The 16,704-nt window shown below is 38.5% G+C and overlaps 2 protein-coding genes across 2 annotated transcripts; both read right to left on the bottom strand.

The window, feature by feature from the left end:
• Positions 1 to 390: 390 nt before the first annotated feature.
• On the bottom strand, positions 391 to 4,962 carry LOC116249827 (uncharacterized). Its single transcript, XM_031623119.2, has 2 exons — positions 4,506 to 4,962; positions 391 to 894 (listed from the first exon to the last, which is right to left on the bottom strand). Exons 1-2 carry the CDS (start codon positions 4,862 to 4,864, stop codon positions 885 to 887), a joined length of 369 nt encoding a protein of 122 aa, XP_031478979.1. The 5' UTR covers positions 4,865 to 4,962; the 3' UTR covers positions 391 to 884.
• A 1,772-nt stretch (positions 4,963 to 6,734) lies between these two features.
• On the bottom strand, positions 6,735 to 12,297 carry LOC116249862 (protein JINGUBANG-like). Its single transcript, XM_031623166.1, has 3 exons — positions 12,233 to 12,297; positions 8,234 to 8,464; positions 6,735 to 7,377 (listed from the first exon to the last, which is right to left on the bottom strand). The coding sequence occupies exons 1-3, from the start codon at positions 12,295 to 12,297 to the stop codon at positions 6,735 to 6,737; spliced, it is 939 nt and encodes a 312-aa protein (XP_031479026.1).
• Between the last annotated feature and the right edge of the window lie 4,407 nt (positions 12,298 to 16,704).

The raw sequence follows: 16,704 nt of genomic DNA, 5'->3' as shown, positions 1-16,704 counted from the left end.
ACCATATAGCACCAGAATGCAATTCTTCCCTCTGCAGCTATCTTAGGAACATATTGTACCGATTTCAGAGCTTATATTTGCATATCATAGAGCCAAGGGGGTTGGTGCAGTGGGATGGGCTTTGACTGTCAGGAAAGCAGTCAGAGCCCAAATATTATGGTCACGACTCCCTGCACAAGCTTAAGCAGGCATAGGCTTTGGAGTTGAAGAACCTAACTACTGGGTTTTACGATACCAAGACAATATAAATTGGGCAATTTCTTCGTATTAGAAACAAGTTTATTAAGTGCACATTCCAGCCAGGTCCACATACCAGGTGAATCCATCACTTTGATCGATAATACAATGCAAGCAAAAGTTCCTAGATTCATGGAGATATAGATCAACATATAAGTTATCATGCTTGCCTATCCATCATTTGAGTCTCCAACAATTATTCCAATAATTACATACTTGATTTGACCTATGGACGAATATGCAAATCGACACGTCATGGGAAACCTTATGCAAGTGCAACCAGCAGACAGCCCTTTACATATAATCACACAATCTGTTTCAGTAACCTACATTTGATAGAATAATTTTCCTAATTTTGGCAGGCCAAATTAGACTAATGAATATGTGATTTCGTGAATGTATCTAGGCTGCCTAGATGTTCCCATACATTCATTCCATTGAAGCCCAATGACCAGCTAATATGTGTGGTTGGTAAGCAGTGGCTTAAACTTATTACAAATCAAGACAAAAAACAAAATTTCAATCAAAGACACAGTTGCTTTCCTGAGGTGTAAATTGATAAGGTCAGAAAGTGCAAATGGCTCAGGAGAAAAGGAGCCAATCACCTGGTGTGACAAATTATCCCTTTCATGCCATCTGAAATATCCTCAAAGGCCCCTGCAGCATTGACAGTCCAATCAGTATAACATGAGGTAAAAAATCCATACATCAGGAACAAATATTAGATCCCCAAAGAGAGTGTCCATCATCCGGACATTCTATCTCCCCAAATTCATAACACTTATTTTGTTAGTCTAAATTTTCTCTTATTTAATAGATCCTTTCAGGGAGTAAGAAATGCCACATAAAAAATACAAGAAACTAAAGGACAACAATCACGACAATCTGTTGGTTGCTTTTCTGAAACTACAATGAACTTCAAAACTCTGCTGCAAGTGGACGAGAGCAGGGCCTTCAATGCCTGAGTAACTGCATCTGAACTCACAACATGCACCTAACCATCATGTTCATCAAAGGAACAGAATCAGGCTGCCACCCATTTTACCTTCGTATGTTGCTAAACCACAATAGCCCTTCATCCGGGTTGTAACATACTAACAACTTAGAAAGACCAGATGTGCCTAGTCTCAATTCTCACGGAAGTAGCCACATATATGGTGAAAATAATTCTTGCTGCTAGGATTGAGCCAAGGCAGAAAGTTGCATTAAGGAGGACAGATCCAGCATTGAAGGATTTAGAAAAAGAAATGGAGTTGGAGTTTCTGAGTATGTCAGATGACCACTTGTCATGTACTAAAAAAATGCCCCAAACGTGATCTCCAGATGCAGTTACTATTTTCACTTATACCATAGCTCAATTGAACATAAGGATGTCACAAGTTCGGGCTTGGCTCAGAGCAGGCTTCCCTACATCCAACTTAATGGGATCTAATCTAAGCAGGTTTGGACTTGCATTTGATTTTTTGAAACCAAACCCTGATGGTGTGAGTGGTTTCATGTTCAAATCCAAAATTGCAGCCCGACAACAGGTTGAAGCCTTGAAGGTAGTTTCACTTTTGGCACCAACTAAGCTGTGGTTGTTTTAATGGACTTTGGATTACTTGATCCTGGTGGAGAGATAAATGGGGGTATAAAAGAGTGACTAAGTTGGTGATATCCAAAGCAGATGTTCACAGCTTCAGAATTCATTTTTGGATGTCAGAAGCAATTCACGTTAGCTGCAAAGAACTTGTTTGACAATTCTTTAATGAAAGCCACAATGTCAAGAAGGGGAGAGTTGCAGGCACCTACAAGTTTCTATTGGTGAATGCTGTTAAAAAAAAATGTTTTCAGAAGTAAGATCATATTTATACGCCACATAAAGTTGAGGTTTCTGAGGAGGGATTTGACTGAACAACTGTGTGATAGAAAACATGCAACAATCAGAAGTTGCAAGCATTTAGTGTGGTACTCAAAGCATGGAGGCATGGTAAGGACAAAATATCGAATGGCACACCCAGTCTGGTTTCTCACACAAAAGATATATAATTTTTATAAAGATATATAGTTTTTAAAAATGTATATACCTTAAATACATAGATATATACTGATAATACTTTTCTACCCTCAGTTACACAAAAATGCTTTCCAGTTATATTGGGGGAATTCACCTTGAAATAACAGCATACCATGACAAGGCAACAAGCAACTGCTGGATCCAAGAATCATCAAGATTGGTGCTTGAATCACACTCGGGGAACAAAGTCATCCACATCAGGAAGGTGTTAGGGTCTGTCTGGTTCTTCAAAAACAAAAACAAACTAATGCTTTGTGCAACATGTTTTTGCTCAAGCATGACACTGCATATCTATCCTCACTCAACAGCACATATTGTTGGGTTAATGCTAACCAATTCCATTCAGGAAAGTGCAGCCTTCCAAATGTAAGGACGTGATCAAAACTGACCAAAGTGCCCAGTATGGCAGATCCTAAGCTAACCATAGTCGCATTCAGTTTGCAGTTAAAGGACTATGAACCAGAACAGCTTATGTCATGTATACACGTCCTTAAACTCCTTGGGATTTCCAAAAACTTGGATATAAGACTATTCTCAAGCCCCCCAACACATGTTGTAACTATTCATCTCAAAATTGACAAGAATGCCTGTTATTGCAGATTCACTGGTTTTGAATCTTATACACCTTGCTCTAATCTGTTTTCATGTATTATTTTAGCAAGTTGGAAGAAGGCCTAAGTATGGCCACTAATAATAAAGGAGATGCTTAAGGTGGAGGGAGGAAATTAACTAGTTTTAACTTTTAAGTTATGTTATCTCAGTTTCATGTTTGTTGGTATAACCGTGTAAGCTTCACGTTCTATGGTAGTCAAATGTATGTCAAACAATAAGGTTAAAGTCTAACTAAAATATGGAGAACTTATCAAAAATAAAAAGCATATTACACTAAGTGAGGCATGGAGAAGTTCGGTTTCAGGTTCTGTCCCATAAATGAAATCATGAGCAAGTTTGCAGAGAGCATATTTCTTTTGTTCATTTTTCAGTTGAGGTACATGAGGGCTTCTTAGAAATCTAGAGGTGATAGTTTTTAATAAAAATAAAATATCTATAAGGAAAATTGAGGTAACGGCTAACAATTAACAAATGAGCAGGAATTTTCTTTAATGAAATGGCGCCTTCTATGTATGGAAATATCTTATGCTAGGTTACACAGATGTACTACTAAAGATGACATGAAGGTCTATCCAGAATGGCCTTGGAGACTTATCAGGCCTCAAATGAGCTTAAAGCTAGGTGTCTATGAAAGTTTAGCTTGGATCAAATAAATGACTAGGTGTCTATGTCCCAAATACTTTGGGTATGGATGCTAGGCTAACTGGTCACCCAGCTCCATGATAAATATATTCCTATGCTTGGTGGCTGATTGGACCCAACTGAGTAAAGAGCTAGGACAAGGTTACCGACCTAGGTGAAGGACATTATTTTTTATGTTTGGTATAAGCCCCTAATTTTGCTTAAGTGTGATGACAGGCTTTGAAGTGATTAAGGCTAAGGTGGGTGATCAACCTAGCAAAATGAAATAATTAACTAAGTAGTTCGTGAATAATTAGTTTACTTCGCTCCGACCTAGGATGGATTGCTAGGAACCCAGATGAGTCAGGATGACTTAGGAGTATGAGTCATGTACCAGTAAAATTATGGAGAAATCAAATGAACGGCAGTATACGATGAGGTGAAGGATCCTGCAGGGCAATTTGGCGTTGTAACTGGCAATTTGGACTTCTTGATTTATCATACGGATAATCATAATTCTAGAGGAATCAATTGGAAAGAAGCTACTAATAGCGAAATTCCTACAAACTACAAACTAATTCTTTCTTTTCCTTCACTTCTCCTCTTACGTTTTTCGCATTACCTAGATCCTTTACCAGTTCCCACATTAACAAAGCCGCTAGAGAAGGACACTGGCGGCTTACGTGAACAACCTCGTGCTCAAAACCCGGAAGCTTGGCAACCATAAAATTTAGTTCCATAAACTAATTCTTTCTTCTCTTTCACTTCTCCTCTTACGTTTTTGCGCTTTACCTTGATCCTTTACCAGTTCCCAAATTAACAAAGCCGCCAGAGAAAGTAACTGGCGGCTTACGTGAACAACCTCGTGCTCAAAACCCGCGAGCTTGGGAACCATAAAATTTAGTTAGAAAATAATAGACAGTAAAAAGTAAAGATCTCAGTCTAGATAGATGAAAAACCACAGACGCTTTGATGATACCTGACTTTCTTGATCAAAATGGTCCTAAGCTTCCTCGCCAAATCCTGCGACTTGATCCTTTTCTGCAAGTTCTTCTGAGCCAGGATTCGCTTGTCTGAGTTCTTCAGATGGTGGGTAGGGGCTCTTCTGATGAGCCTCTCCATGCCGCTAGAAACCATCTTCCTCTGCATCACCTGGATTGCCTGCTCCAGGTTACCATTTATCACCTTCACCCGGATTCCCCTCGACTGCTGCTGCAAGAAGGAAGGAGAAGAAAAAGAAGGCAAATGGGGGCCAAACAGACGGGGAAAAAAGGAGGACCCGCGTGAGACGACGGCCTGAGGTATCAAGATCCGGCCGAAATTTCTCAAGAGACTCATGGGGTCGGTTTCTCCCACTTCTCTCACACACACTCTCTCGCCCTCGCCGCCGCTGCGGTCGTATGAAAATCGGGAATGAAATAGAAACAATGCACTCCTGTGGGATCCAAGGTCCGTTTGGCGGCCAGAAAGTTGGGTCCGACTTTTTTTTTGTTTTTACTTCAACTAGAACATACCCGCTAAAAACTATTTTTATAATGTTTGTCAATATATTTGATTGTAAGATAAAACGAAGTTAGCGTGTGTTTGTTTTGCCAATTTCCGATCAGTGGCGACAGATCCATGGTTTAAGGTCGGACCTTTTCATCCGATTTTAAATTCATTTATTTTATGCGTAATGTGGATTTAAAATTCACGTTACTGAAATCTTCACAGTGTTTCAAAACAAAATTTTTAATACAGCCTTGAATATCAAATTTGAAAGCTTCGAAAGTGCCTATTATCCCCAAAACGACGTAAAAAAATTTCAAGGTCTTATTTTTAACTATAAAATGTAGGATGAGAATCGAACTTAAAATTTACTTTTTATTGTGTGATGTGTGTGTGCTCTGCTACTGCGCTGTTCCTCTATTGTGAATGTATTTTTGTATAATAATCTGTGCTCCACATAATTTGTTATAATTTGATCCCTAAAACGTCAACACGCTCGAGCATGAAAATTTTTCTCACTTTATTAATTTGCTGCGACTTTCTAAAGGTATAAAGAAAGAACAATTTGAATTAAGTTTTGCTTGACAATACCGCTTTCTGTTTTTTCTTTTTTGCTCATTCAACAAATTGAACATTGCTTTGTAAAATATTTTGTTTTTATATAAATTTTACTTTGTAAATTAGGTACTTACTCTCCCTAATTTGTAGGTCCATGGTTCAATTTTTTTGGATGATGCGGTTTTGGCAATGTTATTATAATGTTTCTACACTGATTCTTTGTTGGTTCTATGTATATTTGCCACATTAAACACTAACCATACATGTTACTTCTGTTTCCTTGTCGACATTTTCTGCTCTTGAGATTTTTTACGTTCAGTCTCGTGAGAAGTTGGTTTGTTGTCAATTTCTCGATCGAGCTCAAAGCCCACATGTAGATTGTAGTTATCATCTTTTCCTTACGTGAGGGATGATTTAACAAATATTCAAATCAAATTCTGGCGAGCGTCTATTTGATTCAAGGTCCGACTTAAGGATTGCACATGTCATCTATATATTAATGTTTTAGGTTTTTTCATAATTTTAAATGATTTGTTGTATTTCTTTGGGCAAACTCTATATATTAACACTACTTTTGTTGATTCACGACCAATTCAGCTAAATCGCTGAAATAGCCGACTCACTAAACCAACTGCAGTTAAATTTAGGATTTTTTTTTTTTACTCCAACACATTATTTTAACTGAGTGCTATAATAAATACGGAAAGTGGATCGAAGTTGTCAATCTAGCGAATTGTTTAACTGAATCACAATAAGGCAAAAAATAAACATCCCCAACGTAAACAAAATTGCAAAAAAGTGACATATTTTTATTAAGAGCATAGGTTCCCACGATCAACACTGAATTCAGAATAAGAAACACCCAGATTTGAGGGGATGCATCATGCACGATGTATGACATATGTTCTTTTGGTCCACTTTTATGGGGTCCTTTGCCAGAGAGTGTAGCTGTCATGTATATAACCAGCTTTGCCGGAATCTCAAATTCCGGCATGCATGCCGCAACCCGCCACCTCCACCTCCCACAACTTGAACATGGTAATCCGATTCTCATACATGCAGCCAACCGATGCAATGCATTATTAGTTATAATCCGATTATATATTATGTATATGTCTAATTATGTTGTTTAACTGATTGCTTGGTTTCTGGTTGGATCATTTCAAGGTTGCGTGACTCGCCAGGCCTTGATTTCACCGTCTAAGCTTCCACTGTAGATGAGGACCAACCCTGAGGTGCATTCCGAGGGAGCAATGGCCAATGACTTGACCGGCCGTTCATGTCCTTCGAGCACTGCGACCGTGCTGTACTGGTTGTTGATGCCTCGTCGCCAGATTCGGATCGTGTCGTCGGCGGAGCCGCTGGCCAGGAGTTCTAACGCATTGGCGACGCAAAGCACGGCCTGGCTGTGGCCGCGGAGCGTGCTGGTCACTGCCATCCTGCCGGCACCGCCCTCCTTCTCCCATACCAAGACGGACCGGTCACTCGAACCAGAGTAGAGAACCGACCCATCCGAGCTGAGCGCAAGCGCATTGACCGCCGGCCGGTGCATCTCCAGGGTTGCCACCAGGGAGTGTTGGCTATTCGCGCCGGTCGATCGTGTCCAGACCTTGATAGTTACGTCCGCCGAGCCGGTGTAGGCTGTGCCATCGGCCGAGACGGCGAGGGCACTGATGGCGTCGTCGTGGGCTCGGACGGATTCGAGGCAGCGGAAGTCGGAGAGCCTCCAGACCTTGAGAGTTCGGTCCCATGAGGTGGAGTAGAGCAGGCCGCCTCTTATGGCAATGGCGGAGATGACATCGAAGTGGTTGATTCACGATAAAGAGTAGATCAAAATCAAGGAAATCGTTGAAGACATTGAGGATGTGAATGCACTCAATGGAAAGACAAAAAACAAGGAACCGTTGAGAAAGAGGAAGAAAGAGGAAGACGTTGATGATGAAAACTCAGAAAGGCAAAAATTAGGAACCGTTTCTCAGTTGTAATGACTATATAAGAGATTGACATACTTTAACAATTTTAAGGCTCATGGCTTTTAGCAGGTAAAGAAGATAGGTTAATCATTTTTATTATTGTTTTATGTTTTTCAACATGGTATCAGAGATCGCTGCCTTCTTCACCAAAGCTAGGACTTGATCCTATAAACAAAATCTTCAAAAATCGAACTTGAGGTTTCTTAATTGCTGTCAGAGCATTGCTGCCAGAGCATTGCTGCCAGAGCATGTTCTGCCTTACAAAGTTGCTGATATTTGTGCAAAAGCCTTGTCCAAATCCGCCACCAAAAATCTCAAGAGGCAAACTGGGTGTCAGATGAGAATGCACTCAATGGAAAGACAAAAATCAAGGAACCATTGAGGAAGAGGAAGACGTTGATGATGAAAACTCAGAAAGGCAAAAATCAAGGAATCGTTTTCTAAATAATGAATATCTTGTAACAGCTCTTTAAAATAAGGAGTTATATCAGCTGTAATGCCTATATAAGAGATTGACATACTTTAACAATTTTAAAGCCGATGGCCTTCGTGGGTAAAGAGGATATGCTCCACATTAATCCCTAAGCTCTTTTCTGTTATTGTTTTATGTTTTTGAACAATCCACAGGGTGATGTGGTGGCGCCCGACCTGGATGAAGTTGTTAGCAGAGAGGGACCGAACCATCTACTTGGTCATGGTGGGGATGGCGGCGGCTTGGCGGAGGTGCTGACGCCTGTTCTGCTCCCAGACCCGGATCTTGCCATCCTGGTGGGCGGTGAAGATCTTTGTGTCAGACAGAACTATGGACTTAATGGCGCCAATGTCGGAGGAAAGGAGTGGGTTTCTAACACCGATAGGTCGCCAGTGTTCGGAAAACGAAGGAGAGCAGTCGTGCCAGCGAAGACAGCCGTGGCAGAGGCTGCAAGAGAAAACACAGCTCCGTGAGGGGTCAGTGTAGATGAAGTGAGGTAGGGGGCCTTAGCTCGAGAGGAGGACATATTGATCTTCGTGTTGGATTGAGAGCTCTCTATGATGCTGGTCCCCCTGGAACGACGTCTATAGAAATAAGAAAATAACTTCCCAAAAGTGCAGCTTGATTGTTTGGTTGTAGGAAGGGATGCCAGTGATCATATTAGGATTGGATATCCAACCAATATGAAAAAAAAAAATCTGACATTCAATTGGGATTTTGAATTGGATTCAGATTTGAGAAATGCTATGAAATTGGATTTGGGTTTGATTGTACATAAAAAGCCCACTTACATTGGGATTCATATTTGATTTTCATTAAATATCCAGCGCATTTGGTGGGTGTAGATGCAGGTTTGCAAACAAGCATCTTTGCCTTCTGTAACATGTAGCGAACATATTTGGATTGACTTAAAAACAGCCACTGCAAGGCATATGTAATCTCAATCCCAAGAAAACAATGTAATTTTCTAGTATCTTCGCCAAAAACTCTTGTTTGAAATCACGCATAAACTGGGAAATATGCTGATGAGTTGCTGCCCGTGAGAACCATATCATCCACATGAACGAGACATATAAAAGATTGTGATCCTCGGTGATAAATAAATATAGATGGATTTGAATAATTGATTTGCAAAAAAGAAGCTCTTAATCGTTTAAACCAAGCTCTAGAGGTCTGTTTAAAGCCGTATTAAAGCTTTTCTAAGCTTGCAAAATATATAGTTGGAATAGCGAGGATACTCATACTTCGATGCTTGGGCCATCTAGATGGTTTCATGAGGTCCACCATGAAGAAAGACTTTTTTTTTTTTGTCAAGTTGACGAATCTCGCATCTTCTAATAGTAGTAATAATGGATACAGCTATTCAAATATTAGATGATCTTATATTGGAAGTGATTTTGGATCAAATTTATGAGAACTACATCCATGCAAACAAGGAAAAACATCTACTCCCGAGAGTTTTCATGCTATAATAGTCCGGATGGCGTCCAAACAGTTGAATATGGAGAATTCATATTTGGAGTTGATGTCTGAGAAAAAACTGACATTGAGAAAGCTTAGATCTAAAAAAGTTTTGGAATGTGCGCATGAAACATCACCGTTTAATACCAATTCGGTGACGCTTCGTGGTTATATTAAACTTTGCCATTTTGCGGAGGCATGTTACATTAAGAAATCAGGTCAGATTCAGATTTAAGAAATGACATTTGATCAGCTTTGGATTCAAATAAATATATGACTGGATTCAGAGTCAGATTAGATCTCATTTTAAATAAAAATCATCTACCTATACATTTTAAAAGTTGTGCCTTAATATATTGCAATGTGGTTTGGATTCGAACTGAAAGTCAACTTAGATGTGAATCTAACTATGTGGATCCAAGTCGTAAATTTCGGATTTGAATTCAGTGGTATGTATATTTCATCATTTATATTCAAATATGAACGTATGAACATTTTAAATAGTGAAAATGGTAAATATTACTGCAACATTCATTGATGAGAAGTAATTGGTTCCACTTTACAGGTTCATCGATTTTGATATTTTTCATTTCTACAGCCTACAGCCTATATCATAAGCGCGACGAGGATCACATAACTTGATGCTTAGACAATTTTCAATTTAGATCTAAGAGCCTCAAGTTTTATATAGTTGGTTGCAAATATTTATGCTTTGGGATAATGGTGATATATGTAACCATGTGAACTATAAGTACAAACAAAATCCTATTGGTCATAGTAGTCTTTTTTTACTGAATTGTAAGAATATGCAACACAATGTGCTCCATTTAGAAGCAAGACTTTTCAGGTAAGTAGAGAAAACCCACTACCCATTAAAAGGCCAAAGCTCTCATACAACCCCTTCTCTTCGTAGAATACATGGCTTGTTTTTTATGTCTCGGTGTGCTGCCCACCCATTAAAAAAGCCAAAGTTCTCACACAACTCATTCTCTTCGTACAATACATGGCCTGCTTTTGGAGTCTCGGGGTGCTACCCACCCATTAAAAAAGTCAAAGCTCTCACACAACCCCTTCTCTCCATAAAATACACGGCCTGCTTTTAGTGTATCGGGGTGCTGCCCACCCATTAAAAAAGCCAAAGCTTTCATACAACCCCTTCTCTTCGTAGAATACATGGCATGCTTTTGATGTCTCGGGGTACTACCCACCCATTAAAAAAAGTCAAAGCTCTCACACAACCACTTCTTTTCGTAGAATACATGTCCTGCTTTTGGTGTCTTGAAGTGTTACTCCACTGTACTACAACTTGCGTATTGGTGATTCTCATTTTTATAAGTGCAGGAGGTTGACACTCTTGGCACTTGAAATTGAGATTGACCACTTATCATCCCTCACTCTAACCCGTTGTGCCAACCCCCTCAGAGACATTGAGAAGCAAGACTTTAATGGTTGCTTTCCACTTTGGTCTCTTAGAAAAGATTTAGGTACTTTGTGGGTCATGTTTGCAACACAACGAAAACATTTGGTTTATCAGTTGGAAACCACTTTCTACCAAACAATTCACTTAGGTCCAATGTAGTCTTCATGCAATAAGCAGGGTAGAAAAATAAAAATTAACAAAAACAACCTAAGAAATAAATTTTCTCATTAATTAAACTGAATAAATATCTGCCTAAGTTTATTTTCTTACCTATTTATATGTAAGGGAGAGAATTGCCTAGATAGACCTCACATTTACTTAGATGAGCATCTCAAAAGGATCACTTCAAGGTTTGCATTAACTATCTAAGATAACAAATAAAATTGAGCGACTTATCACAACTAAAAAAGAAAAAAATTTAAAAAATTTCTTATAATAGTAGGTCTAATATAATTCCAAATCCACAACCGCAATATCAAAATTTATTTAAAGAATGATAATAAGGAGGCAATATTATAATGGATACATCCTCTTCACAGTTTCTGTCATTGTCCTTCAACGGGCGAACCCATAAGTTTTTGAGGGGCGGTCCTTCAAAAAAATATTAAATATCATAAAATGGTTAAGAGGTATAAGGCGAATAATTATTTGAGGCATATAGTATATAAAATAAATAAACTATAGGAAATCACCAATTTAAAATATTATTATTATTTTCCATTTTCTTTAATATTTTTAACGTATTCATTTTGCCTGCATTAATCTGATGAGTTATAGAAAGTTCATCGCGTCAAACATTAGTTTGATCATATATATATATATATATATATATATATATATATATATATATATATATATATATATATATATATATGCACACATATAAGGAACGTGTACACTTAGAGGGCATTTGATAATAAGAATGTTGGGTTTTTGTAGCATATGTTTTTGAAACATATGATTTGAGATATTTTTGTTCTAGGAAATATGATGTAATTGTAGATATTCTCATATCTAATAATAAAAATTAGACATAACTAGACTATGCTTTCTGGAACATGATTAACATTGTGCACTTTTTTATATTCTCATTTCAAACTCCAACCATACGATAATAATATTTGCCATGTATAGGGGCCTAAAAGCATATTCGTGGTGCAAATGCTTATGGATGCTCAAGTAATGTTAATATAACTTGTAAACTGTAAGAATTTTTAGATGGTAATATGTTGTCTCGTCAAAAAACTTTACTTACTGATAAAAACAAGCAAATTCAGTGAGTCCACAAAGTGTCGCATATGTCAAGAACATGGACAAACATTCATTCAGCATACTTGCGCACTTCGCCGGAGCTACGATTGGTGATGTCAGCGGTGCTGCTGTGCTTTTTCTGCCTCATCGTGATCTCAAACGTATCAGGCCCTTCGAATTGGCATATTGCTTTCCAGAATCCGAAAGCAAGGTGCCAATTTGTTACCGTTCTTGCTTAGATGAAAAGAGTTGCAGCAACTGTGAAGATGGACAAGAATTTCGAAGAAGGGCCGGCGTTTATTCATTTTCTGGGTCGTGTTGCCACAGATCACCGGGACACCGACGGGGCCGGCTAAGAAAACAACTCGCAGAATCGCTCTCGGACTCGGAGAGATGGTCCACCACGGCCAGCGATAGGAACAACGGCCGGAGCTCCCCGACCTTCCCGCCGTCGACGGTGCCTCGATGGTCGTCACCTACAGGGCAACAAAGAGGAAGGGGATTCCCATCAGGTCGTGCATGGGCATGGTTTTCTTGGAATAAGTAGAAATGTTCATTGCCTCAGAATAAGATGCTCATACGTCCCACTGCCACCCTCTGCCTTCACTCGCCAAAAGAGTCTAGTGTTTCACTTGTACATTCTCTCTCAAAAAACAAAAAGAAAAAAGGAGTAACATAAGGACCAAGTGGAGATGCGTTATAAACCCTGATTCGACCATATAACTAAGTTTATAAGCCATCTAAGTAAGTGTATAACACATCTCCTCTTTGTCGTTACTCCTTTTTTTTTTTTTAAGGCATACAACTTTTCAACTTATTCTAAGAAAACCGTGCCCAAGGGCGACCTATATATGAACAGAAGCGGAGCCAGAAATTTTTCATAAGGAGAGCCAAATTAAAGTTTCTAAATTTTGATTAGGATCGAAATATCATTTTTCAAAAATTTTCACCATCTCATTTTTTGATTTCTTGTTTCATTCTTATTGGTTGTGTTGTATATATATGGACTCATGACCATATTGGACATTAACTTTACCTACCTTTCTTTGTCAACATTTTCAGCCCCCACATTGATTTCACATTGATGAAAAGTTCCGTTTCTCAAAGAATATGTGGGCAATCTACATTGATACGAGAAGAAAATCACCAACTGCGGTTTCCTTTGTTCCACGTCAATTTCAAGCTCAAAGTCCACATGTAGGTTAGAGTTGCTTTTTCTAAGCGAAGAGGATGGTTTAACAAAAAAGTACTCAAAAATCAAGTTGATTAATAGTACCCTCAGTCCCCAATTCGAATCAATATCTAATTCAAGTATATCCACGGGGTTGCACGTCTCATATATTATTTATTATTCTTATTTAATACTTTTAACGTAGGTAAGATGTGTATAATTATTGTAAATTTAAAAAATTTAGTTTTGTATGGAAAAAAAAATCAACATCCAGTGAAGAAACTGGATTGAATTTCACTTAAAAAATGACTTTCGATCGAACTTGGATTCGGTTTTAAATAAGTATCCAATAATCACGTTGAGATTCACATTTGATTTTAAATAAATGCCTGACATATTGGGTTTTGAAGGTGGGTAATAAGTCAATAATCATATTAGGATATAATATCCAACGATTATTGGAAAAAATTAATATCCAATCTTGAAATTGGATTGGATTAGGATTCAAGAGAAGTGATCTCACTGAATTTGCTTCTTGTACCTTGTTCTTCACCAAATTGGCTATTGGTGCCCGCCCATGGAAACTGAATATATATGATTCAGGTTTCTCTTGGCCGGCGCTTCTGCCTCGGTTCCCGCTGGCATTTCCAAATCGCTAGGTGGTGAGGCTTTTCCTTCGAACAAAGGACACCTCCTTCGAGGTCCTCTGTAAGATTCTCCACTTTCCAATCGCCTAGAAATCACAAGTACTAGAAGCACGTAGGTCTGATGCCCACATAGAATACAGAGAAAAAGAAATGCGCTTTAAAAGCATATGAAGGTGGTCGCTTGAACAAGAAAAGAGAAAAAGAAAGGTTCGTTCTCAGGCGGCATCTAAAATGCGTTCGTCCTCTAAGTTCTTTTAACACCCCGCAATTACTAAGTTGCTTCTTCTTCACTCTGCATTTCGTGACTCGATGAAAGAAAAGTGAAAGGATGTGCTTCTTCACTCTTCATCGACGAAATGAAGAGTGAAGAAGAAGCAACTTAGTAATTGCTGGGTGTTAAGAGGATGGGTGCATTCTAGAAGCAACATGAGGCCCAACCTTTGTTTTTTCTCTTGTTTAAGCGACCATCTTCATATGCTTTTAAGGCACATTTCTTCTTATCTATATTCTTTGTGGGCATCGGACATGATTTCTGGGCGACTGGAAAGTGGAGAATCTTTCAGAGGACCTCGAGGGAGGCATCCTTTTCGGAGAGAAAACCCCACCAACAAACGATTTAGAAAGGAACTGCGGCAGATACGCCGGTCACTTGCTGCTCCACAGATTGATGGCGTCCGTGTCGCTTCGATTTCCCGTTCTCTGTACAATGATCTTCAATAAGTTAGGATTTAAAATGCAGTACATTGAAGTGCATCGACCTGCCAATCTACCAAGATATATCATGGGGTCTCGCTAGCTTACCATCAAATATAAGATCTTGGAAACTTTTGGATCTCCAGAGAAAAGATCAACATATGTACAAAGAATCATTGCCTTGAAATCAAATGTTTAACATGATAGTCCTCCATATCTATGAAGACGAAAAGGCACCAACAGAAATCTGAATCATTTCTTGGGCAAGCACCAAGAGGGAAGTTGGTGATGAACAAGGTAGGAGATGAAAAGCACAAACTCCCTCGCCCCCGTTTGACCTTAAATCTACAAATTTTTGCACGTAATGTGGATTTAAGATCCACATTGCTAAGATCCTCAGTTCAAACACTAAAGACCTCACAATGCATACCTTTTAATGTAGCTGCAGATAGGTGATCCGAAACTATCAAGCACTAGTACATGTACTACTTTGTTCAGACCACCAATGATGGAGAAGAGCAATTAAGATTTCTGGGCCGAGACTAAGTAAGCAACCCAATCCAATTTTGAAAATAAACTGGTCTACATGAGCAGCTGTTCAAAATGTCTATATTTGGGATGTCAACAGTGATTTGAATTGGATATCTGATCAGACCGTCCAAAAAAAAAGGCTATGAAAAGAAGCTTTAATGTCCATTAAGAACTCAAATTGGATTTGGATTTCAAACATGACAAACAATCAAATTGAATTCAGATATACAGAATATCCAATCAGTTTCGGATCAGATTTAGTTTCAAATGAATATCTTATATCAAATAATCTTACATTTTGAGTATCGGCCAAATCCAGTTCAAAAATTCAGATTTGGATTAGAATATGAATGTGAAACTCTGTTTTGAATTGTGAAACCAGATTTCATATTCGGATTATGATATGATTTTCCTTTGCTTATATTTAGATTTGAATATGTGAATATTTAAAAAAGCAGATCCGGTCAAGGATGTATCCGATTTGGATCCAATCCCTTGACATCACTGGCCTATACCTAACTACACCACTGCCTCCACTTGTCAAAAGAGAGAGAGTGAAAGAAAAAAGAATGCACCCAATAACATTTGGATATATATATATATATATATCTCCAAATGTTAATAGTTGCATAGATTGTGGCCGATGCATCATTCGCTTGACATTAAAGATGAAGCCTCTTCACCAGTACTATGTTGTGATCAAAAGTAGAAAACAAGTCATTACCAACAAAGAAAAATGAAGAACAAGCTGGACGACCAAAGACGTTCTGACCAGTGAATGGATGTTGCTTCCTGAAGGATATTCCCCCGATAGAGGTGGCTTCAAAAAGCACTAACTAAAGACGTTCCTTCTTGGGATATACAATTGGGACACTCCTAACATATTGCCCTTTTCAACAAGGCTCACCCATTGTGATCTTCTCTCCTTTAAAGATATACTTAGTGGCATTGCTCCAAATTAAACTCTCTCGAAGAACAAAACCCTTACGGGCTGTTTGGCATTAAGAAGAATATGAAAATGTTTCATGAAACTACCTCAAATTTGAAGTATATTCGTAGGACACTTATCAACATTCAAATGTTGCATGAAATCTACTCTCATTTTGAGAAAAATTCATGAAACATTCACATCGTGTTCCTAATATCACAGGGTTCCTTATGATCTCACTTGTCCCTTTTCATTTCTTATCTTTGTTTTTTGTGTTTGTCACCACATAATAAAATTAGCAAGACGCTTGGAGACGCATTCGACTGCATGCAACTCCACAATACACGGTGACAGCTTCTGACCCAGCAAGAGATGAGACTCTATCCTCCATTTGTGACTTGAAGATTTGTTGAATTCTTGAACTTGCATTTGCTTCCAAGCAGGACTCTAAGGAAAAATTGATAATCCTATTAGAATGTTGATAGAGAAGATTCATGCCTAATTGCAATTCTTTTGCTCTAACGATTCAGTCCAAATCTTATTTTTGATGTATGGGGTTCCTCGAAATCCAAATTACTTTCATAC

Source organism: Nymphaea colorata, chromosome 3 (assembly GCF_008831285.2).
Source record: "Nymphaea colorata isolate Beijing-Zhang1983 chromosome 3, ASM883128v2, whole genome shotgun sequence".
NCBI classification, from domain to species: Eukaryota; Viridiplantae; Streptophyta; class Magnoliopsida; order Nymphaeales; family Nymphaeaceae; genus Nymphaea; species Nymphaea colorata.
The sequence above is the reverse complement of the archived record's forward strand: the minus strand, read 5'-3'. Positions and strand labels throughout refer to the sequence as shown.